This window comes from Sparus aurata, chromosome 17 (genome assembly GCF_900880675.1).
Source record: "Sparus aurata chromosome 17, fSpaAur1.1, whole genome shotgun sequence".
Taxonomy (NCBI): Eukaryota; Metazoa; Chordata; class Actinopteri; order Spariformes; family Sparidae; genus Sparus; species Sparus aurata.
In genome coordinates, this window is record NC_044203.1 from 30,257,642 (window position 1) to 30,282,922 (window position 25,281).

The 25,281-nt window shown below is 41.4% G+C and overlaps 1 protein-coding gene across 5 annotated transcripts; it reads left to right on the top strand.

Annotated features, from left to right (window-relative positions):
* The first annotated feature begins 548 nt into the window (after positions 1 to 548).
* Positions 549 to 24,178, top strand: fli1rs (Fli-1 proto-oncogene, ETS transcription factor-related sequence). 5 transcript variants are annotated; one of them, XM_030394664.1, is made up of 10 exons: positions 549 to 703; positions 9,911 to 10,116; positions 11,963 to 12,129; positions 17,489 to 17,692; positions 20,005 to 20,091; positions 21,047 to 21,115; positions 21,290 to 21,352; positions 22,367 to 22,414; positions 22,654 to 22,740; positions 23,056 to 24,178. In XM_030394664.1, exons 1-10 carry the CDS (start codon positions 686 to 688, stop codon positions 23,631 to 23,633), a joined length of 1,527 nt encoding a protein of 508 aa, XP_030250524.1. In that variant the 5' UTR covers positions 549 to 685; the 3' UTR covers positions 23,634 to 24,178. The 5 variants fall into 5 exon arrangements, with proteins under 5 accessions (XP_030250524.1, XP_030250525.1, XP_030250527.1 ...); XM_030394665.1 differs by having other exon boundaries at positions 23,110 to 23,633; XM_030394666.1 differs by lacking the exon at positions 549 to 703 and adding an exon at positions 818 to 1,250.
* The last annotated feature ends 1,103 nt before the right edge of the window (positions 24,179 to 25,281 follow it).

The following is a 25,281-nucleotide window of genomic DNA, read 5'->3' on the forward strand; positions in this document are numbered from 1 at the left end:
TTATGTTTAACAAACTTAATAAACAAACTGCCTTCACACGCAGTTTAAAACTGTTTTACTTTGTTTACATGTGGCGGACCCTGCCACCTCTCCAGCTTCAGTGATCTGGGCGCCTTACTTTCCTCCAATAACAGCTTGTTTTCCTCAGTTATGTTTGAGTTTTTGTTGCCGCCTCATTGATAATGTAAACATTGCACAGTTTAAACTCCATTTTTAACTGTCACACGTTTGTTTTTCGCGTGTTAAAACCAGTTTTTGTCAGCTAAACGACTTCCAAAACGCTCTGATCAGTCGTTTTAAATCAAACAGTCGTCAGTTTATGTTTTATATCTTTTTCTTTTTGTGAGAGAGGAGCTTTTTTTTTTTTTTGTTTGTGCCTCTCTGAGCACAGCAAGCGGTCGGTTTCATGAGAAGCAGCTCTCAGTGTTCAGAGTGACTTCACTTCCCAATTTAGAGAGAGAGAGAGAGAGCGAGAGAGAGAGAGAGAGAGAGGGGAGAAAAAAAACTTGCCATCCGGTTATGGTCTGTGAGCAAAAAAAAAAAAAAAATTGTAAGTGCAATGGTTTGCGACATAGAGCCAATGCACCCCTGCATGCATTGAAGCGAGGCTAGAAGGCTGAATTAGCTGCGACTTTTTTACCCCCCAAATAAACGACTAAATGACAAAGACTGCGAGGCTGCTGCAATGGACTGTACGATAAAGGTACGTGTGTTTTACGCTTTTTTAACGCCGCTGCTGGAACATGACAGGCGGCCACCCACACCAGAGTCTGCTGAGTGAGAGAGTCGAGGCGGTGATGCGAGCTCCCCACTCTTTCCTTCTTGTACAAAATTTCCTCTTCCTTCCCGTTCGTGGTTGTATGTCGGCTCTATAATAACACAACTAACCACTACATCTTTACGCTCAGATAAAAAACACTAATTGGTGGCCGGCTTTTACGCGTGAGAGAGGGTCTCCAAACGCGCGCGTTTCGGGTCTTTTTTTTTGGTTTTTGTTTTCTCTTTTCGTCTTTCTCTTCTAGTCGCTGCGTTTGATCCCCCGCACTATCCACGGATCCGCAAAAAGACAGACATAAAAAGGCGCAATTACTGATTTTTTTTTTTCTTTAACGAAGGATAAGTTAATGAGGGGATGCGGGATTTTATCGGTGCGCACAAAGCAGGTGTCCCTGAAGGCGCCATGGATCAACTTGGACACACCGAGAGCCCGTTTATAAAGAGCAGGAGGATCCATTTCCATCACTTTGCTGGTATTTCACACTTCATCCTATTATTTCTTAACACCATCTTCTTCTTAAAACGAGCACACCGCAGTTTTTTGCGGTGTTTAAGTGTCTTGTCTTCTCAGAAGTGCAGAAATAAACGCCTTCATGTCAGGAATCTGAACTGAAAAACACTTTTTTTTGATGAAATAACAGATTGTTGCGCAACGACAGAAAAACAGGCAAACTTTTCTTTTTAATCTGATGACACAAACACGGGCCACATATTCGTGTTATCTTTGAACAGGATGTGCGTCTAATGTGCAACAATAACCGGCTGCCTTTTTATTTATTTGTCTAATCGAGTGTTCTTGCAAACTTCTGAAAAACATCTCTTAAATATGACGCAATAGCAACACGAAGCCTCTAACTCTGTCATCAATTATTAATTAAAACGAATCATTTGATTTTTCAGCCACAATTTCAACGTTTTTCTTCAGAAGATTAGAAAAAAAAAGAGGCATTTTAAAAAGCGGGCCTTCGTTAGATTGAGGAACTAATGTTTGTAACCTACTAACTTCTTTTTCTTTAAATACATATTTGCCTCTATATTGATGCATTTAGGGCGGTGAAGTCAATCCATTCACGTTACTGACACGAGAACGTGAAAATGAGATGAGAACAAAAAATGATATATACTGTCCCTTAAAAAGTGTATCGTTTTAAATACCGGTGCTGTGCTTTGAACGCCACACACGCTTTTTTTCTACGCACAGACGTGATATTTTGCTGCACGGTACTTTTCTCTGGTAGTCTGTCGCTGCAGATTGTGTGTTTGAGGTTATTTTAAGTATAATTTATAGCTGCAAACGGGAGCACTTGTCAGGTGTCGTTATCTGAACTCAGCAGGCTTCCTGTCTCAAACCTCAGACTTTCCGCACACATTTCCGCTCCGTGGACTAGAAAAAAAAAAAAAATTGTCGAAAAGGCAACAAAGCCTCGTCAGAAAGCAACGAAGTGGACGAACCGAGGCGTTGCATTGTTTCAAGTCGACGCTGTCCGCTCGCAGGCAGCAGAGGCCCCGGGGCGGTGGAGGAGTAGGAGGAGGCCCCGGGCCCTCTGCCTGAGTGTCTGCGGCCTGCTGAGGCCTCCGTGCTGCCTGCCAGGCTCCGAGCTGTGAAAACCGCACCGTTTGTTTGTGCAGCAGAAAAAAAAAAAAAACGCGCAGCTGCTCAGGACTTTGCAAAATCAGCTTGCCTTAACTTTTACTTCTGCTTTCTGCCACTTTTTCTCTGACATGGCGAGCACACAGGGCCGTGCCTCTGTGCGCAACGTGATCTCTGGCCTGTTATTGTAGGCTACACCTTGTTTTGTGTCAGTGTCTTTTTATTTTCCATACCAGTTGTCCTCCCACCGCTCAGCCTTGACAGGAGCTGACACCCATTATTGAAAATGTTCTCCAAGTATCTGGAAGCCGTTTTTTGGGGGAGATCAAAAATGTAAACAGGAGCTCAGGAACACATACATCATTTAAAAGTCTAAATTAAAGCGAAGAACATGGCGGCATTCATCCTAATCAGTCAGTGTTGGCTTGTAAAATCAAAAAAATGTCATATAAAATCTCCAGTTCTGTACAAAATCAAATGTTTTAAAGGAACAGTTCACCCAACAATGAAAAGTGAGGCCTCACCTTCTCACCCTGATGCTGATGGACAGTCATGTTAAGTTTCATACTTCACAAAACACTTATCCAGATAGTATCCGGTATCCAGGTCCTTTATACCAGCACAGCAATACGCAAATACACATTGCTGTTAAAATAAAAGTCTGCATTTAAAGTCCTACTTAAAGGAAATTTCGCCCACAAAATGAAAGTTCAGTCAGTAGCTGCTCACCTGCATGCGGATGGAAAGTCAGGTGAAGCTTCTTGGTCCACAAAACACTTCTGGAGCTTCACAACAAAATATAGTTGCAGCATAAAAACCCAAAATGGCTCCATACCACTCATGTGGCACCGGTTCCCCAGAAGCCCCGCGATCCCAAACTGATATAAAAACATGTTATTTACACCGTTGACGCGCGGCTGAGCTCCAGACAGGGTGCGTGCTAATGCTTTTAGCTTAGCAGCTACAGAGAAGATTTCAGCTTTTAAAACGGTTTAAACAAACGGTTTTACAGTTCAGTTTGGCATCTCAGAGCTTCAGGAGCCATTTTACGTTTTTTCTGTTGTTGTTTTTTTTTTTTTTAAGTTTAAAACAAGTCCGCCACCACTTCAGTTATTAAGTACAAAGCTGCAACACAGTTTTGTTGTGTTTTTTGGACCACGAATCTTCACCGGACTTTCCATCCATCGACATGAGGGAGAGTAGATAGTGTCTGACTTTTCATTTTGGGGTTAACTGTTCCTTTAACATGACCAAAACATCAAAGACCAAAACAGGAATTGAGGATTGCTTATCAGGCTGCAGCTCACTTTAGCTGCAGGTGAGATTATTATTGTACCAAAATATGTCACGAAATTCACCGCTGTGTGCAAAACTGACTTCATTTATCAGCCATATAATTGGTGCATGCAACAGAAAAGCTGTTAACCACATCCTTGGTTGCAGTTTAGGACAGTGGTTCTCAACCTTTTTGGCTTGTGACCCCTTTAAACGGAGCTCTTGTGTGACTCTTACAACCTCACAGGCTGCAGGGCTGTAAAAAGTTCCCAAAAGTCAAACTTGAGTGAAAGTAAAAAATGATGTGTTGAAATTTTAATGTGATTAAAGTGAAAGTCACACATTTGAATAGCACTTGAGCCAAAGTCCTGAAGTCTGTGGGATCAAAATGTAGTTAAGTTTCAAAGAACGAGTAAAAGAAGTAAAATTATACATTTAAAAGGGTTCATGGTAGCATATGTAGGTAAACTCAGATATCCAGCAATGTTCTCATCGTAGAAATCAGTGTTTTTTTAATCCGACTGACTTTAAAATAACATTTATTTGAAAATGTTGGACTTCGGGTCTGAGGCAGCGTGCAATCTACAAAGAAACGAGTCACTGAAGTCATCGAATAAAAGCAGAGGAGTAAAAAAAAGTACAACACTTGCCTCCATAATGAAGGAAAGTGAAAGTATAAAAAATAAAATGGAAACACTCAAGTACAACAGTACTCGATTACATGTAGTTAGTTACATTCCACCACTGGTCGCTGTGTTCACCTGTCGTGACCAATCGAAGAGCACGTTGTGTTTTATTTGAATACCTTTCAGAGGCATAGAGATGAGAAATAATCAATTAATTTACCAGAATTCTCAAAGATGAGATGGAAATCCAAAAAGATAAAGAAAATGTTGCGCAGCAGAATTTATCTTCTGCTTCCATATGTTGCAAATCTTTTCTTTGCAGTCCCTCACATTAATGCTTCAACCTGTTGGGAACCAAACACTTGAGGTGAACAGTGAACAGTGAAACGACAAACAGAAAGTAAATCTGCAGATGTGCTCTGATAATTGATTTTCTGAACACAGATTTGATGTTTTAAGCTTCTCAAACGAGAGAACTGGATGCTTTTTCATTGTGAACTTTATATGTTTGGGTGTTGGTTTGGACAGAACAAAACATTTGACGCCAAAAGAAGATTTTTCACTGTTTTACGAACCAAAACAACAGTAAGAAGTCAATCAAAGTCACACTTGAATAAGAGGAGGGATATCGTGCTTGAGCAAAAATCAAGAACAAGTAAAAGTGATTAATACATTTATTTATACTATAGTTTGATTATTGGATTCGACATTATGGCATTTTCTGCTTGTTGGAATCAGTGGCTATTCTTTTAATCAGCAGATAAACTAATGAAAATGAAAACAATTGTTATTTGCAGCCCTCGTGACCACGTGTGATTCCCAAAGTGGCTCCAGTCGGGCAACACAAAGAATATATTAGATTGTTAATTATGGACGAATTGATCGAAAGTTAGTACAATCACAGTCAACTACATTAAGTATAGTAAAAAAAGGAAAAAAAAAAAAAGACGTGAAACCTGAGAGCCACTGATCTTTAAAACAGGGACAACACCCTCCATATGTGTCTCATAACATGACCTTCATCTCAGATCAGCAGATTCAGGCTGTGTTGTAACATTCCCCGTTATTCTACTCAAACTATACTATAAAAATACATGTAATTATTCAAACTACGTCTCAGAATGTCCATACACGGTGGATTCAGCTGGATTTTATTTCATAAAGATATGAGCAGTATGAGCGTCCATGTTGTAAACAGCCTGTAATCACGCTCTAGGTTCTTGGTTTGGGCAAGACTGCATGATGCAACCGCGCAGAGCTGCTGACTTAAAGCTATGTCAAAAGTTTCCATGCATGCCTTCGCGCTCACATCAAGTGAAGAAGGTTGTTTACCATCAAGCTGAACGCAACCGGTGTAAAGTTTAGGGACATCGAGGCACGCGGCAGCGTCGAACCTCGAGAAGGTCATGTTGTTTTTTTAAGAAAAAAAAAGTTGTTTTGTGTCACTGAGCAACAGGCTGAAACACATTGAACAGGAAGTCAGTTGTGGCATTAGCGGTCAGGCCGCATTTTGGTATATTTGTATCAGTGTGCAGAGGAGAGAGAGAGAAAGAGAGGGAGAGAGCGCGGGGGGAAGATAAAGAAAGAGCGGGAGTGCGAGCTTGTGGTTGTGAAAGCATGAGCTTGTCACTGAATGTACCGTGCTGAAAACCAAATGTGATGAGCGGCTGCGAGTCACGATTATATCAACAGTTTGAGCGTCGAGCACCCCCAAAAAACCTATTTCGAAATTCAACTTTAACCACGGATTACAACCATTCACTCGCATGTCTTCTCATGAGAATCTGCAGTCGGTTGCCAGTCAGTCGCCTGTTTCACTTCTGCACAGAGACAAAAAAAAAAAAAAAAAAAAAAAGGGGCCTCTGGAGCCACTCGGTGTGAGAGGAAGACTGGGGGAGAGAGCGAAACAAAGCAGAAATAAAACAAAGCAATCAGCTGAAGGAGAAAACCGGGAAACATTTTAGCTTCCAGCTAGCGCCCAAAATCAGATACCGATCATCTAAAAATGTGGCACCTACGTCGTTCAGAGCCCGTCATTTCCAACAAAACATTTCTGTTTTTATTGATGAACTGCGTTTCACATTTAAAGGGGAACAGGAAAGGGGGAAGTCGTACGAAGCCTCTTGTGGCTACGGAGGGAGCTCCTGAAGTCTGATGGGTCACTTGGCTCTGAAGACTACAAGAAAAAGAAAAAGAAAGAAGAAAGAAAAAAGAAGAAAAAAAAATCTGTTTTCTTGGTTAGAAAGTAGAAGAGGAAGCATTTTCTATTCAGTCATCACTCATAATACGATAAATATAAACTGTACAGACAGGGTAAACTGCTGCATATGTGAAAGAGTAGTGTCAAGCATTTTGCGGCTCAAGAGGAAGCTGCATGTAATCTGATAAACTTGCCTCTAGCAATCCCACTCAGTGGTTAAGTAGCATTGTGGGTAATGTAGGCGCCAGATTTTGTGAATTGAGAAGGACGCGGCGATATCTGCGGCTCTGCTGAATCGATTCTGCTCATTTGTTTTTATCAAACTGTCCACAATGAGTCCAACAATGTCACAGCAGTTCTGCCGCCTGCGTTACCCACAATGCATCTGCCACTGAGTGACATCACTGGAGGCAGTTTTTAAGATTACGAGCAGCTTCCTCTGGAGCAACAAAACATTTGAAATAAAATACTTTTTTCACATATGCAATAGTACCAATGCAATACAGATAGAATATTACTCGTCTGTGTCAGAACAGAATAACACCAGATACAGAACAAGAGTCCCATTTCAGCCCTCTGCTAAATTAAATGGGGATGAAATGATTTAACAGTGCAGCTCTTATGGACCTTCCGAATGTTATCAGACCAAATGAATCAAATTATGATAGTCAGAGTCATTTCGTGGGGATTGTGAGGCCCAACAAAACGTATCACACAATTTAAGATAATGGTAGAAAGTCTCTTTGGGCCCCTGTGCATCACATGACGTTGACGAAGGCCTTGCGCTCGTCCTCGGGGCCTGTTATCGATCTGAATCTCCAACTAGACTGTTGTTTAACTAGTTTCATTCTGGGTGATATAGGCGCCATGTTTTCACAAGTAAGAAGAACGTGTGAAAAGGGTACCAAAACAAAATGAATTCACAACATGCTTTCTATATGTTTTTACCAATGTTGTCCTGAAATTTTCAGCAACTGCGCGATATTTGTTTCATGTAAAATCAAACAATGTGTGTCATTCTAGACCAGCGTACCTGGGACCACCTAGTTCACGTCATGGATTTTCTTTATTAAATGTTGTAGAACCTTCTGTTAAATTCATGGGACCTTCCTATAGCTGCTAATTTTTCACTAGATTGGGTTGAAATTTACCCCCAAACATCCAAGAAACCCTCTGGATAATTTGCAACATGCGTCCATTTAATAGTTGTTTTTGAATGGTTTCACATTAATAACTTTTTCTTGGGAAAACCAATGACATGAACTTGTGAAAGCTCTGAATTCAGTGTGAGTTGGCATATGACCCTAATATCATTTGCCTGCTTCCTTTATAATAAAAAAGAAAGGGCGTATGCACGGCAGCGGCAGGCGGCTGAAATCCCACACACTGACTTCTATATCAGTTTGTCTGCAGCCTCGAGGAAATACCAAACTGTGTGCCATGCATTAAGATGTGGTGCACAATGCCGGAGCAACAATTGAGCTAAAAAAAAACACACACAGGCAAAAAAAAAAAAAAAAAAGCGAAGACAAACAATGAGAAGGCGGCACTTCAATCAAGGCTGTACTCTTCTTGCTGTCCAATGAACCCGACCCCCTCTCCTCCCCTGACCACCACAGGACTTTAGGGTTGTTTTCCAGCTTTAAAATGACCCAGATTTTTACACCGTGCCCCCCTCCTCCACCATTTCCTCTCCCTCGGCCTGTGCCAAAAGGTTCCTCTGCACATGGCGGCCAGGTTTCCTGTAGGCCACTGAAAAAGCCCGGCGCTGACGTACGAGGCCCAAAGACAATGCTCAGCTCCTCTAAACAAACACGCACTTGCACCCACTCAGACGGCCGTGGTCGCACCGCGCATGCAACACGGTTAATTTGAGCAGCAGACAGAGCAACAGGTCCAGTGGATGAAAGTGCCATCTTAGGGCGGCGGTGAGGCCTCGCTGTAGGTGCTGAACACAGGAAGACGGACTTAAATCTCGATTAGACTCCACCTTGAGCTGACACCCCTCCACCCCACCCCCCGCGCGCTGCAACCCCAATCCTAACGACAAAATAAAACTGTGGTTAAGGTTGCTGATGTTCTTAAAGATTAGGCACTATTTCTGAACCGTTCGCTTGCCATTTCACTCCTGAGTATCTCTGACAACCTCTCATCTCTCTAGCGTGTTTGGATTAAACACACAATCGCATAGCAATCACACGGCAGTCACACTGAATTTTAAACAATTCTATATGCTTTTTGTGCGTGGGAGGAAAGGTTTGAAGAAAAAAAAAGCACATGCCATTTTGAATCTTGAGTGAAGATGAAATGGTCCCTGCTCTCAAAATCTGAGAGCGACTCAGTGAAGCCGCAGGTATTCTGGTCGAATTCAATAACAACTTAACCAAATCAAATCAAATAAAAACAACACTAACATCTATTATTCATCTTTGTGCAACTGGGGTTGAAGATAACTTTCATTTCCAATGTCGATTAATCTGTCGATTAGATTCTCTCTTCATACTGTCAGGAAATGGTGAAAACTGTCGATCAGTGTTTCCAGCAGCTCAACATGACGTCTTGATTTGAGTTTACTGTCAAATGTTCACATTCAAAAAGCTGAAATCAGAGAATCCTTACATGTTTTTCTTTTCAAAAAAATCACTCAAGCCGATTAATCGATGAGCAAAAATATTTGATAATGGCTTTGTATGATTTACCATTAATGGCGAAAATCAATTTTGCAAATGTTTAAATGCGGTGCCGCCCAAATTGGAGCCCACAGACAAAAGTTGGCCACCAAGTTTGATTTAGCTCACCAGATGTTTCCATCAAATAAAATCAGAAAAGAAAAATATAATGTGGATATTATTCTTTGATGTAAAAAAGATGTTGGATACCGAGTGATCAACTATTTTTCGTAATCTGAGCACGACGAGCAGAGTGGGATCTAAGAACCGCGCAACTCTTGAGAGGCGAAAAAATAAATAAAAAGATAAGAAACATCTGATATCTATTCTTAAATCACAAACACATGAGAGAAAACAGTTCAGAGCAGATTGAGATCTTCTGATAACCAGAATTGTTTTTTTCTCACTTGCCTCTCAGGGTTTTTGCCTGTTGAACAAGACAACACAATAGGTGTTTCTTACAGCTGTGGTGAATATCTTTAGCAGATATGAAATAGGAGATTTCCTGTCCTTGCTTTTATTCTGTTCCTGCAAACTATGATAATTGATTTTGTCGAAGCTTTAGATGATATTTTTCTTTTACACGACTTCAGATGTCTTTCAGTCTCACACACAGACACCCTTGTAACAAAGTTTGACCCCCGTTCGTGTTTCCCCGAAGCATCTTAGTTGGAATAAACTGAGTCGGTTTGTGGAAAAACCAGACAGTTTCCACAGGTTGTGACCCGGCGCATTAATGGCAGACACTGACCGCTGTGGCTCTGTTGGACAGGAAGCGCTGTCCGTGGTGAGTGAGGATCAGCCCATATTCGAGTCGGCCTACACCGCAGCCCCGGCCATGCACATGAAGACCGAGATGACGTCGCCCGGAGCGTTCAGCCAGGCCTCCAAGCAGAGTCCCGAGCCCACCGAGCCGGAGTGGGTGGGGCCGCCGGCGCAGAATCCTGGGAAAAGAGCCGAACACGTCAATGGAACCAGGTGAGTCAGGTCAAGGCCGAGGCCACAGGGGAGCCACAGGTTCCCGGATTATCTGACTGTAGATTAGTGACGATCAATGTCAGCATTCTGGGATTTTCCATACCCCGAAAATGATTCTTGTCAGACCACTTAGTCATTGTAGCCACATTTCTAATTATTTATCAAAAATCTCACTGTGTTATTATTTTGTGAAAGTACCAACAGTCATCCCCGCAATATTGTTGCAATATCCATACAGGGTTTTTTTGTTCTCTTACCAAAAGCACTCATGTCTCACCTGCTGTTCACCAATATCACGTCCAATATTGTATTGTATAATCATTGCAATTTCTATAGAAAACTGATATAAATCCAAGCTAATCTTTAACTTTGTTTAATCTGTGTTTTGTCTCTTTTTCAGTTGATAAATTACACCCTAAATAGGAGTGTAAGTAGGTGGAGAAAGTCTGTAACTGTGAATAAACCCACACAAAGAACAGTTACGCTGAGCTGGAATATTCACACCGTATTATCTTATCTGTAATAATAACACAAGTCACAGTTCTCATGAATACCCGTACGTCACCTGCATACCCCCCAATGAGTGCTTTTACTTTTGGTACTTACAGTTCATTGTGATGATACTGCTGCTCCTCGACTTAAAGGAACAGTTCAGACAAAGTTTCTGGAGCTTCACAGCAAAACAGCGATGCAGCATTCTCCTGAACAACTGAAGTAGACGGGGACTTCTTTTAAAACGTAAAAAAAACAACAACAAAAAAACACAAAATGGCTCCATGCTGATATGATAATAATGCCCTGAGATCGCACATAATTTCTGAAAGACGCTATTTACACTCTTGGCGAGCAGTCGAGCTCGTGCACCCACTTCAGACGGGGAGCGCACTAGTGCTTACTGTGAAGATTTGGGCCTGTAAAAGAGTTTAAACAACATATTTTCGAATCAGTTTGGCTTAGATGACCCCAGACAGGCTGTATGGAGCCATCTTGTGTTTGTTTTCCTACGTTTTAAAACCCGTCCACAACTACTTCAGTTGTTAAGAATGCTGCAACACTTTTTTTATGTGAAGCTCCACAAATGGGGGTGAGTAGATAATGACTGAACCTTTGCGGGTGAACTTGTCCTTTAAGTAAGACTTTAAATACAGGACTCTTAATGGCAGTGGCGTGCAGAGACTTTTTGAAGGGCAGGGAGGAAAAGAAGGGCACTTTAGCGCATGTTTTGGCTCCCAAGAGGGCAGTTTATCATTTTTTAACCAGCCAAGGGGGCAGTTTAGTGTGTTTTGCCAACCAAGAGGGCACTTTGACAAATTTTTTTGGCTCCCCCCCTTATGCAAATCACTGCTTAATGGTAATGGTGTATCTTTATATTGTCATGTTGGTAAAAGGATCCGAGTAGTGTTTTTTCTTCAGTGGTTTTTGACGGAATAATCACATAAGTTCAACTCTACGTGGGTGGAAATATTGAATCGCAACTCATCTCAAAACTACTCTGCGTCGCGCGGCCCATTTCAATTCAGGGGCCAATTTGCTTTCAACAGGATTCAAGCGTATATTCAGCTGCTGCTCTTTACGGACCTTTTTCACTCGTGTTGGTGCAAAACAGTTTGGGTGTAAATTTATCTCCTGTCACCTACAGATAACACTGCGAGAGGAAATAAACTTGCGTGCCACCTAAAACTGTGAAATCTTTGGGCAATGCCAGAGATTAGCAGCCGCAGTCAACAAAACGATGGCAGTTCTTAGAGATAAATGAACAATATTTACAAGCCGTGTCAGATATTTTATCGATCGTATTCCTCTACACTGTTTCGAGCCACAATGAATCGCTTCTCTTCCATTCTAGCCGCGAGTCCCCCGTGGACTGCAGCGTCACCAAGCGCTCCAGACACATGAGCAACGAGGGGGCCCCGATGCCGTACCAGACCTCATACCCGGAGCCTCGCGTCAGCCCCCAGACGGCCACCCCGCCCAGCAGCGCCACGGAGGAGAAGAGGGTCATCGTGCCTGCAGGTGAGCTGAGTCACTCGATCCGCCTCCGTCATCGCACAAGACCGTCATAATCATGAGGCACTTACCCACGAGCTGGCACACACGCTCTTGCACAACCGAATTACATATGGGCACCGCGTGTGTTTGTGTATCCGAGCTCTTCTTCCCCAAAATTACAACTCCCTAGAGTGACAGTTAAAAACAACAGCACGTTTCTGTGTGTCTGGTTTCCTCTTCTTCTCTTGTTTGACACTAACAGGCTGTTTTTACATTCACTGCTCAAAGTGTAACATTTTAAAGTGTAAAATCAGATTTCACGAGGCCGACCTGCGAGCATCACAACATAGTTCTGGTCCAGTGTTCAGCTGGCACAAGTGTGAAGCTGAAACTTGAAGCCTTCCGGTACACAAAACACTGAGAACGGACTTCAGAGTGACGAAGGAGACATCTTGTGTTCGGCAATAAAAATTGCGAAAAACGACAAAAAATATTTGCACACTCATATATTCTTGAAACTTTCATGAGGGAGGAGGAGTCTAATGTTGCAAGTACAGTTTTATTTCTGCACACGATAGAGAATTGATGTGTGGCTAACAGCGCGTGTGGAGGGGATATTTAGAGTGAAGGCTATTAAAAAAGTGTGAAGTCTTGTGTGTTAATTTAACTGTGACGTTGACGAAGAAAGAGAGCAGGACCGGACGTGTGACGAGCTGCTGAGGACGTTCTCGTTATGAATCGCTCTGCTTCCTGCGGCGACATCTGAGATCTCATTATTGAGTTTATTCTCTGGCTTGAGAGGGATTTTCATAACCCAGAATGGACTTCAATAAATTAGATTTCTTTCAGTGGATGAAACTATGAAACTGTGTAGTCAAAGCCTGATATACAGTAGCTCATTCCACTGTGGCCCTTTACTGTCGGGCTGCTTGATCTGTCAGGAGGACAGAAAGTATCGAGAAACAGACTAAAGCGCTGATGGTTTTGGTCTTTTCCAGGGATTTGTTATAATATGAAAAAGAAATAACAAGCATCATCTTTTAAAGCGTATAATATATAGACACGTGACAACATGAGAAGGGCCTGACTGATATATTGTTCTGCAAATATTCTTTGTTTTACAGAATATGATGCAAAAGATAAAAACGATACAGGGTTCTAATTTATAATCATTATATTCACAGTGAAATGTATTGTGTCAGTGCACTTCATTTCAGACAGTTTGGTGATAAAAGTGTAAAACATCCCGTCAACATTAAATGATGTCCGTTCTACGTCGACCGATATCGTTTTTTCAGAACCGATAACGAAAAATGAAAATCTGCGCATCAAAATGTAGAGCGTTTCCTTTTCCTCTGCGTTTATTTAATAACTTCAGTTCCTGGTTACTTTGCACACTCAGATTATTCAGTGCTGATAGGCTCTTGCTTAGCCAATCAGACGGTGTTTTGGGTCGGAGACATCGAGTGAGACTACAGACAGAGAGAGGACGTCGCATCAGAGCCAATGTACATCCATCCATCTTTAAATCTATTCGGACAAAATAAAACCCGTTATTGCTGAATATCGGCCCTGATAATCTGTCTATATAGAAGAATATCGGAATTGTTTTATTCAGTAAGATCAGCATCGGCCCCAAAACTCCAGAATCGGTCATTTATTTATCGATGACTGGGGTAAAACGTGTCCAAGAAACCTGCTCTGCTTTCAAACTATTGCGACAGTTGCAACTGTGAGCGCAGTGGGTTTCCCTTTTTATTTCACGCAGAGGAAAATCACTGATATACAGCGTGGAGTCAACACAGTGGTGTGTCATTACTGACTCGGTAGTTACAGTCAAGGTTTGGACCATCTTCCACGTTGAGTCTCATTCTCTCAATGAATCAGCCGTCCAAACATCTACGAAACCTCCTGATGACAAACTTCACGCTGTCCGTCGTGCACAGTTCCCATGTTGTTATCCTCCTTTGAGACTCATCGTAAACTCTAAGCAGGTGGGAGCGTCGTGTTCGTGTGCAGTGAGTCAGTGTGTTTGGTGGAATCCCGCTTCAGCAGACGCTCCAGAGACGTGCAGCGGACGATTTTTAAAATTCAGCTCTGTGAAATTCGTCAATGAGTCACCAGCGCTCAGTTATTCGGCTTCATAATACACGGATGTTGCATCACAGCGGCATGTGTTACCCAAGGACAATCAGGACCTGAGGGTGTGGCGACTAAAGCTCCTGCCTAATATTACGGGCAATTTACAGTCATTGTTTGCTACTGGAAGTGAGCTCGCCTTCCTGAAATCAGACTGGGGATATATTTTAGTACCATAAAAAGACACGGTGATGAATTTCGACGACAAATTACCCGTTATTAGAAGCTTACGTGTGTTTCTCGTACACATTTTTTTTTTTTTTTTTTTAAGTACTACATACAAGTAAACATGTTCGTTCTCTTAGATTCTTTTAATGATTTATTATAATAGAGGAATCTTTAAAGCATAAGCAGTGTGAAAAATGTACAACTGCTCAATATCAACCCTGTTTTTCAGAAATTCTGATTATTTAAACACTAATGGGTTCTTTTCCTTGTGAGCTGCCTTAATATAACCATAAATACATTAATCATGCTTTAGTTATGTACAGAAATTGTAATGAAAGAGCTCAGATTGTGGAGACAATTCCTAATTTGATAACATGGAACCTGCAAGTCATTATGTTTGTAATGATACACATGTGCTGTTTCAAATTAGTGCTATATAAACTTAATTTAGAACAGAAAACAGACATATCATATTATAAGACGATATCTAATGTGGATGAGGATGTGAAATGTTTATCATGCAACTGTAGCAGCAAATTGTTTATTTACAGGCATTTGAAGACAAAACAGGACGTACAAAGTTTTACCACGAATAGTTTTCTGTAGCTGCATTATTGAGAATAACCAAAGACAACAGTCATGTAACAGAAAGTTTAACAGCTGCTCTCTCAAATCAGGGTATCTATTAAAAAAAAAAAATCGCATTTAAGGTTTTTAAGGACTCTTATAAGACCTCTGCTGACAAAATAATATCCTTTTAATAAAAGAACAAACTCACTAGTACGCTGGGGTGTCTTTAAATCAATTACGATATAAAATAAACATTTTTCCATTATTGAAATATCTGTAAAAGCTCCAGCTCAGATTTTACCTTAAGAATTCACAATAATGATAATGTCTCCTTATATATGGAAAATGTGAATTAAAATAGAAAAAGCTCAGTGAAATTAATATTTAATTTCCTTTATTGTGTGTTTTCTCTCTTTTTTGGCAAATAAATTACACTCAAAGTACACGTATAAAGAGCTGCAGGGCGTCTTTAACCACAACTGTACAGAAGTGTAATTATTAAACTCTTTCCCCTTCATTTTCTGGCGGGTGCTGACTAATGTTGAAGTGCTTGACAGCCACCTACTATGAAGAAAAAACAACGGAAAGTAATGCAAATGACTGAAGAGGCGATGTATTATTTAAATTTGATCATTTATGTATTCATATTTTGTTTTCATGACTCGCGCCCGCCCTCTATATAGCAGATATACAAAATCATTGAAATGTAATCGTAACGTTCAGTGCGATGAACTTTGAATCCCCTGTTGGGAACATTACATGGAATAACAACCCTTCACACGTCTAAAGCTTTAACAACTAATTTTTCACAACAGAAATTTTGAAAAATGATTAAGTAATATTCAATATAACATTCCCTGGTCCTGGTGCATATAAATAGTGACAGCGGTGTCAAAACCCCCACATACAACAAGCGCATATCACACTTGGCGTCTTCCCTGAGGACCCCTGGGGCCCTCTTCAGTTTAACATTATCGGTAATTATTTGTTTACTTCCTGAATCCTGTCACCTTCAGGGAAATCGTGAGAGCAGGTGGTGGCCTGTGGGAAACACAGCAAGTTAAAGAAGGAAAACACTTGATAAGAAATATGCGTCTAACTCTTTCATGCCACAGCTCAACACACAAACAAGACCATGTCCGTTCGTCCGACAGCTGAAAGATGTTTTTTTTTAAACTGAGAATATGAACGGCACACATGAAGTAGGAACTGGTGACCGATGTTTCAGCCATCTGTTTTCACAGCGTGGTTAGACCCAGCCCAACACTCATATCATAATTAGCATCAAGTATCACAACAGGTACTCATCTATCTGAGTAGTTTCCGGTGTTACTCAGCACTTTCATGTTCAACAAACAAATCATGTTCAGATTTCTGTAAGGCGCTCCTCCTCCCGCCATGCTTCTGTCTTTTCAAAAGGAGCCTTTTTTTTATCTGAAGATAGAGATTTATACAAGATTTCTGCGTCAGCACATAAAAGACTGAACAATACGTCCAAACACCAGGAAGCTAAAAGATCTTTTTCCATGCGCTCGTCAAACAAAGTGAAGTATGGAAGCACTCCGCTCTCAGATTTAGTTTAAACCCTGAGTTTACGTTCTCTTCCTGAGTTTCACGTGTCTGGAGTCGTTCTTCTGACTTCTGTGTGTTCATGAGCTTTTAAGTTGAAATGGGGGAAAAAAAAAACGTGGAAGCTACAAAGATTTGCTTGAAGTTACTTTGTACCAGACTTGCTGCACGAGTACATTTCCTTACACCACAAAAATATTGTTTTACCTGACTTCTATCAGGGTCAAGGATAATAAATAACTTTTCTTACTAATCTAGGTCACTCTGTGTGGACGTTTCAGACATTACCATATTACACATTACTAAGAGCAAAAGATTTATATATAAAACATGATTTAATAAAAGGTTTCCAAGTATAAATCAAACTTTTATTGTTAGTTATGTTTTACCTGTGTTTGTTTGTTGGTTGGCTGTTTTTTTGATCTAGATTACACAAAAACTACTGAACAGATTTCCACGAAAATTGTTTTGAGGACGTGTCTCAGCCCAGAATAAGGTTTTTTTTCACACATTTCTCAGAGAACAATGCCCGGATCGTGACGTAAAAAAAAAAAATAAAATCTGGCATATTTAGGTGACCAATATCTATAGTACAATTTGATGTGGATCGAAATAAAAATCCGGATCTAGCAGATTTAAAAGGTTTTATCTGATGTTGGATTAGGCTCGGCTGGATTAACAGGGACTTTCTGCAAATTTCTGTATGACTCAGCTTCCTGTTACTTCTACAACTTCCTGTTTATCTGAGCGAGAGCAGCATCCGTTTCAAATTAAAAGGTCCAGCTAGTATGTGCCAACTCTCCTCCAGCTAAAAGGTTGTTAACCCTATTTAAACACTGCTACTACAGAGCGAGACACCATGTTATAAATCACTGTATCTGGAGTCTTTGCTGATCAGTTTTGTGCCTCTCTCTTCCCTCCAACCTTTCAATGTCAGATCCTGAGGTTTGGACTCAGGACCACGTGCGACAGTGGCTGGACTGGGCCATCAAGGAGTACGTCCTGGAGGAGGTGGACGTCATGCTCTTCCAAGCGCTGGACGGCAAGGCCCTGTGCAAGATGACCAAGGACGACATGATGCGTCTCACGTCGGCCTACAACGCAGACATCCTGCTCTCACACCTCGCTTATCTCCGGCAGAGTAAGGCTCGCCTCGTGTCTCAGAAACATCTCTCTCTCTCCAGCTGATAACATTGTTTGGGTTTTGACAATGTAAGAACTTCTCATTGTTCTGTAGCCATGAAGTGTTTCACCTGCACGTAAGCAGGATCAGAAAAACAATCAGACATGAGACGCTTTACTGAAATATGTAGAGCTGAAAACAATTCAACAATCAACGGACGAGTGGATGGACTTTAACCTGTTCGTATTTCTGAAAATTCACGTAAAATCATCCTAACCGCCTGACCCAGAGTACATTTGGAGTACAGGCATGGTTTAAGGCTTTCTTGAAAAGTAATTAGTTGACTTTTTTCCCCCCCAAGCTGTCTGAATTCTGGCACTGATCTATAGGATTTTGAACAAACACATTTTTCACACCTCAATGGGTGTGAAACACAATGGGTCCACATCATATCGTCTTACATGATCTAAGTTCTGAGGAAATATTTAGGCGCCTGGTGCAAAGATACCATTTTATGACCTCAGAATACTCTCGACTGAGAGTAACAGGGGCAAAAAACTCATTATATTTTAATCAACACTAACTTTGTGCATACAGAATAGTCAAAAACAAGAAGTGCTTTAGTGATGAAGCACTAAAACATTTAGTTGATTTAGCAAAAAGGGCAAACGTTGCTGGTTTAGGCTTTTCATAAAGGGGGGAATTTGCTGCTTTTTCTCTTTTTATCATTGCAAAATTAAAAGTTTGGGCGCAGGTGGTCGAGTGGTTAGAGCGCATGCCATAAATGCAGCCGACCCCGGTTCGATTCCGGCCGGAGGTCCTTTGCTGCATGTCACATCCCCCTCTCTCTCCCGTGTTTCCTCTTTGTCTACTGCTAATAAAAGGTGTCTATGCCAGAAAAAAATCTTTAAAAAAAATGTTTGGGCTTTTGGACCGTCACTTGGGTCAAGCAGAACTTCAGAATCAAAATATTTCACCGTTAACAAACAATGCAATGATTTACAAACACATTTTTATTGTAGAGTTGCAACTGATGTTTATAATACTTACATACTTTCTCCTTTAGAAACAGTTTAGGAAAGGGCAGCCACTTGAAAAACAAAAAAAAAAAACACTTGGATATTGGTTGATAGACGGTCGTCCAATCACCTGCCAATAGCAGGAGACTGCACTACATCGAGAAAAGCCTCCAGCCTCCTTCAATGAAATACACTCTGTAGTTTTGATAGAACTGATGCTGTGGCAGCTACACTAACCTCCTGAGGAGCCGCCGTTGTTGTTTTCAAATGAGCAGTCGCTTCTCTCACTTGTCATCACACCTCAACCACCCCCAATAATTGACAGGGCTAATGAAAAAGGAAGCTGATTGGTTCGACAGCTGTGTGCTCGGCAACAAGACTGCAGCTTGAAGCCTGCGGATCACATGATCAAAGTAACCATATTCCACCCCAGGCATTAATGGTCTGTTCCATTTGAAGTGGGAAGTTGCATCAACAGCTGTGAAAGTTGTAGAATATGCTTATTATTCACACTTCTGTATTCTTTGAGTCTCATTAAATCAGTCTTAAACACAGCACAGTCCAACGTGTACCTGTGGACATGTTCCTCTGGTGTTTCTGTACGTAAAATACCTCGTTATGTGTCGTTATCAACTGGTATCGCTAATGATTACAGTGGCCAATCTGACTTGAAATGGTTTTCAGACCTCTTGTACTGGAAAATGGCCAATTTGGATATGACGCCATTTCCAGCTCTGATTTCCCACTTTGGAGCTAAATGGAACACACCAAAAGGTCAATCGAGGATGTGGACGAAATAATAGATACACCTGGGAACACAGGGGCGCTTAGAATGTCCGCTCTGTGTTTTCTAACGAGGCTCGATGAACATGATGTCTTTTGATTCTGAAATTTGTCGAGTCTTCAACAGAATTTGTGTTGCAGTGGAACTGCTGATCCTTGTATAATATGACATCATGATTACTGGCACTTGCCGTGTTTCTGACTATCGCAGCATCAGTTGCGCTTCTGCAAATCACTGTTACAAGTGCAGATATAACGGACAGTCACCGTGCTCTATGCTGGTTTTCAAGGTAAAATTACAACATCAAAATGATGACAACATCTTAAAATATCACGCAATCCAGCGCTACAGCAACACCGCGTCCTCAAAAGCCCTCAACAGACTCAAGATGACACCTCAATGTCTGTCATGTGAATCCTTTATTCTAAAATACTATTCGTGACACTCGTATTCTACCCTGGCTTGATGAATTTTCACTTTCCAAAGAATATATAATACTGATATTACTTTTTTGGTCTTTTCCTCAGGTAGCCCCACCTTCTCTTACTCCACAACTCCCACCAACAACACGCCACCGCCACCACCACAACAACCCAGACTACAAGTGAAAGCAGGTGAGATCCTCCGCTCTCCAGGTGGCAGACAAAACAGCAAGGGAACGCCAATGGTGTCACTATTTTAAAGATACATTTACTTCATAATGACGGCTACAAAAACGTCACGCAGCATCATTTAAGAGCATAGTAAGTAATCCTGTTCAATCAAAACAAAACACCACGCAAGCAGCGTTGGATCACGGGAGTCGTTGTTTTCATAGTGAAGCTGATGAAAATCGATCGATCTGAGACGTTTAAAGTCTTTTTCACTTCATGTTTAGTTTCGTCCACCGACCTCTTTTCTCACTCTCTGACCCTCTCCTGGAAGTGACAGCAAGGGGCGACCTAATGAAACACACACTTTAATTTGAACAAAAGGTCCAGTCGAAATTCAATATTCTACTGAGGAAAAGTCAGATTTTCTGTCCTTTAAAGATCACAAATGCATTCCTCTACTTCGCCACCATTTCTCTTTAGTCATATTGTCCAGATGTCAGTTTTTTAAGGGTGTGAATCAAAGCTCAGAATTCATCTCACACCCATCAGAAAAGACAAAACTACTTGAATGATTTAGAGATTTTAAAACACAATGTGTTGAGTTTCAGAACCGCGTTGCATAGTTTCAAGACTCTTGGCACCACATTGGCCTCAGTTCACAAAACTCTGATGAGTCCAAAACTCAACAGCCAGTTTCAGACAGGAAACAGCTGCACCGGTGCAGGAAATGGGGGGTATGGGTGCCGCTCCTGGGACACAATTCACAATCTTGTGGCGACAGGGGTGGCCTGAACAAAAGAACGTCTGCCCAAGAAAACTGTGGGTCATCTTCAAACCCCCAAAATCTTATTGTCTTGGTCTCCATTTACTGACTTCCTTCCCACCATAAGCCGAACTGTCCGCTTCAAAGCCTTTTTCTTGTCGCACGTGTCTGTCGATGTCTGGCCTCATCCTTGTTTTATTTGTGTGTGTGCAGAGAACAATTTTGATGAGATCAGCCGCAGGAACAGCTGGCCGGCAAACACCATGACTGCAGTGCCAAAAGGTACGACAACAACAAAAAACATAGGATCATATGAAAACAGAGAGCACAGTGAATTTTTCACATGAACGACTACTGGTTTACAAAAAAAACCCCCCCAAAAAACAGAAAGTAACAACCAGGCCACATCTGAGGATCGAAGTATTTCACATAAAGCATTTTCCTTTTGATTTGTAGGTCCGTCTATGGAGCACCAACACAGCAACAGAGTTACAGAGCCTGCTCCAAGAATTGTGCAAGGTATGAACTGTTGCTAATCATGATCATGAATAAAATGTTCACTGTCTTAGTTTAGCATGTAAGTAGGTCTGGGCAATATATTGATACTACATTGTTAAAGTGATATGAGCCTACAGATTGTCTGAGATATTGTTATTTGGCGTTGTTGTTTTTCCTGGTTTTAAAAGGCAAAGTAAAGTGATGTCATTTTACAAACTTACTGGATTGTTCTACTTGTTCTAATACTTTACCCACTTAGGCTTTATATCCTTATTACTGATGATGATTCATATATTCATATATATTTTGTGAAAGTGCCCAAAGTCATTCCAACAATATCGTCACAATATCATTAAAGCACTCAATGAAACTATCGCTGCCCAGTTGGAGCATTTATCAAGTGCTTTTGAGGAGATATATGTCACAATTAAACATCAATTTTCCGGATTTATTAATCATTCTTTCCCGAGAGTTCAAAGTAAAACGTACGTAACATAAAAAAGGCTGTTGCAGTGCACTCACATTTTCTCAAATTTTGAATCTTTAAGTCACCAGATTGCAGGAAACAAAGTCTATGAAACTCTCGTCTGCTCTGGTTTCAAAATCCTCCCTTTTTTTTGAGGTCTCAAGGTTGGCAAGTATGCAAACCCGTCCCACCGACTTCTTTTTCAGTCTCAGGAACCGGTAATTTCACGTTTTTTCACAGTGATATTTCAACTAACATTCCCTATCTTTACGCCGGCTTTTCTGCCTCTGATCGGTCGACAGTGTCTCCACAGGACAGTTATGTCTGTCAGTGAGCTCAACATCAGGCCCCTTTTGCAATCCCTGAGGGTTGGGTTGTGATTTCAATAGCTCACCTCACCAAAATGATACATACAGAATTATGATGCATGCGATGTGAAACAAAACTGAAAGATCTTTTATCCTGAAGATGAAAGTTAGGGGAGTTTTGCCAACACAGAGGCTGAAAAGATTAATTAACATCTTAAAGAAAAAGTGTGAAATTAATGACACGTTCCTTCTTCTTTACAGATCCATATCAGACATTAGGGCCCATCAGCAGTCGACTAGCCAACCCAGGTAAGAATCTAAACCCCTGAAGATTAAACCAACAAGGATGACACAAATGAGGCCTTTACACTGTCTGCTTTGGCAACAGAAGAGTAAAGCAAGCAAGGGCTGGCACACACGCTTTCCAAAGTGGAGAAAACATTAAGCAACACCTGTTGTGTCTGCAGAACTGCATCACGCTTACACTGAGACAAAAATCGGGCTACCCTGTCACCAAAATGACTGTTTGCCCTGCTGTTTCCTCACAGAAGGCCAAGCCCTCAGCTCATCCAAGAACCGAACGGGCAAACAAAGTCCATACAAGCTCCCTGACCCCAGCGCTCACAGGCCTGTGGGTAGGTGTCAGTCACTTCCTCCAAGCCACACAGTGAAAAGGTCACATTTGCTAGGAAAAAAAAAAAAATCAAGCTAACTGAGATGCTAGATGTGTGTCGAGGAAAGAGACTCGTCCACAACAAAATTCATACTTACTGAGGAGCTGTCCAAGGTACCGGAACAACTGGACTGTAATTTTAAAAAGCTACCTAGTGCTCGTGGCTTGATATTTACACACAGATGATCCTCCACAATGTCAAAATATTACAAGTTAAAGAATTAAGATGCAACTTCTGGTAATTCTGTCCATTTCCTGTCTTTATCTGTGCGAACAGCCAATGATGTCCAGACCAGATTCCTCAACTACTCCTCTTCATTTCTCCTCCCAGGTTCTGGCCAGATCCAACTGTGGCAGTTCCTGCTGGAGCTGCTGTCCGACAGCAACAACTCCGGCATCATCACCTGGGAGGGCACCAACGGAGAGTTCAAGATGACCGACCCGGACGAGGTGGCCAAGCGCTGGGGCGAGCGCAAGAGCAAGCCCAACATGAACTACGACAAGCTGAGCCGCGCTCTGCGCTACTACTATGACAAGAACATCATGACTAAAGTGCACGGCAAGCGCTACGCCTACAAATTTGACTTCCAAGGCATCTCGCAGGCGCACCAGAATCACTCAGCGGACGGGGGGATTGTTAAGTACCAGACTGAGATGTCTTACGTCCAGCCGTACCACAGCCACCAGCCCAAAATGAACTTCATGGGTGGCCATCCTCCACCTATGCCCGTCTCCCCAGGCAACTTTTTCACCCCTCCGTCAACGTACTGGAACTCACCCAACAGCCCCATCTACCCCGGCTCAGCCATGACCAGGCATCCCACCACTCACTCCCACCTGAGCTCGTACTACTGAGGACGATGCATTTCACACCCGAACAGGATAACACGAGAGAGGAACCCAAACGTGCCAGAAAACATATGCACGCACCACCCAGGATGCACCTGAGCTGAACCCTGTCTGACATGAAGGTGATATGACGCTACGGTCTGTTTTTAAAAAGGGCATTATGAAGTTGTCTTTGTCACATTCCTTCTTAAAAATAAACAAAACACGAGGGTAGATCAACTCTGTGATGAACGAAAAGGACTGGTATTATACTCTTCTCAACATTTTCGTGAATATACTGATAACACAATGTATTAATGGTTATTCAGATTTTATGAAACCAAGTTTATTTTGTAAGTATTCTGTTTAATAGCGCCTGTAAAGTCTATAATCATGGCCTTAACTGTTTGAGTAGCATAACGTCTTTTTAAACTGTTCTTTTCACATTATAGGTCGCAACTGCAGTTATCACATTCACTGACCTGACAAAAATTGTACAGAATGACTCATGTAGCAATATAACATTTACCCATGGTGTAAAGCTAATAAATGATGCTTGTACTGAAAAGCAACTCTTGTAAGTTTTGTCATTTTCAGATTCTATATTGAAACTTGGCGTTAAGAGGTTTTTGAGTGATATTGATTGTTGATTTACACTTTAAGGTGGGAAGTGCGGACATAATTAGCTTGATGTAACCATCATATCCTCTGGATCATTATTAAAGAGACAGTTTAACCCAAAATCCAAAACATGTATTTTTTGATGCTATTTATCCATCGTAACTGTCTTGGTTTGAGTTTTGGAGATATCCACCAAAGTGATGTTTACATTTTACCGATCTAGTGGAAATAGATGGCTCAAAGTGTCAGAAAAATACAACAGCAGGGTCCCTTTCCAGAAATCATGGACGCAGCTAAGCTAGCTTATGTTACAGTTCAGCTGAGGAGCCAATAATGTTTACATCCTGTGCTGCTGAGAGCACGAGCCTCTCATCCATGAACAGACATACGCTTACTTCTGTGCTGCGATATGGTTGTGAGGTGTAGTTTGGATGAAGGAAAATAATTCCTACATGGAACGGCTACAACAACATCTGTGGATTATCTTAAGGAACCGGGTCATAACTTTTGAAAAGAGACATGTCTGTTAGATTTTTTCTTTGAGAAAAGACAGATTATTCTACAGCCCATATCTCCGAAACTCTCACAACTCAACTCTCACAAAACAATCCAAGCAGATAAATAGCACTACATGCAAAAGAAACATTTTTTATTTTTTATTTTGTGTGAACTGTCCCTTTAAACTACAGCCAGCAGCTGACTGGTTTAGCTCAGCAAAAAGACTGAAATGGAGGGAAACAGCCAGCCTGATTCAGTCCAAAGTAATAAATCTGTCTACAGCACTTCACAAGCTAACAAGTTAACACAGATCTTGTTCGTTTTATCCGCACGAGACAGAATAATTTGTGCTAAGCTAACTGGCTGCTGGGTGAAGCTTAACATTAAATGGACAGATGTGAGAGTGGTATCAATCTTCACATCCTACTTGCACCAAGAAAGCCAAAAAAAAGCCACTGAACTATTCCTTTAACAAAATTACTAATATAGACTCATTACTGCATAATTTTTTAGATGCGTAATAATATAGACGATATTTACACCAGAGCCGAGCTCA

Bases quoted from the DNA above. Each gene is read 5' to 3' on its own strand.
- fli1rs (XM_030394664.1), top strand. The intron at 21,116-21,289 runs GTACGACAACAA...TTTGATTTGTAG, and splicing joins CATGACTGCAGTGCCAAAAG to GTCCGTCTATGGAGCACCAA. The intron at 22,415-22,653 runs GTAAGAATCTAA...GTTTCCTCACAG, and splicing joins CAGTCGACTAGCCAACCCAG to AAGGCCAAGCCCTCAGCTCA.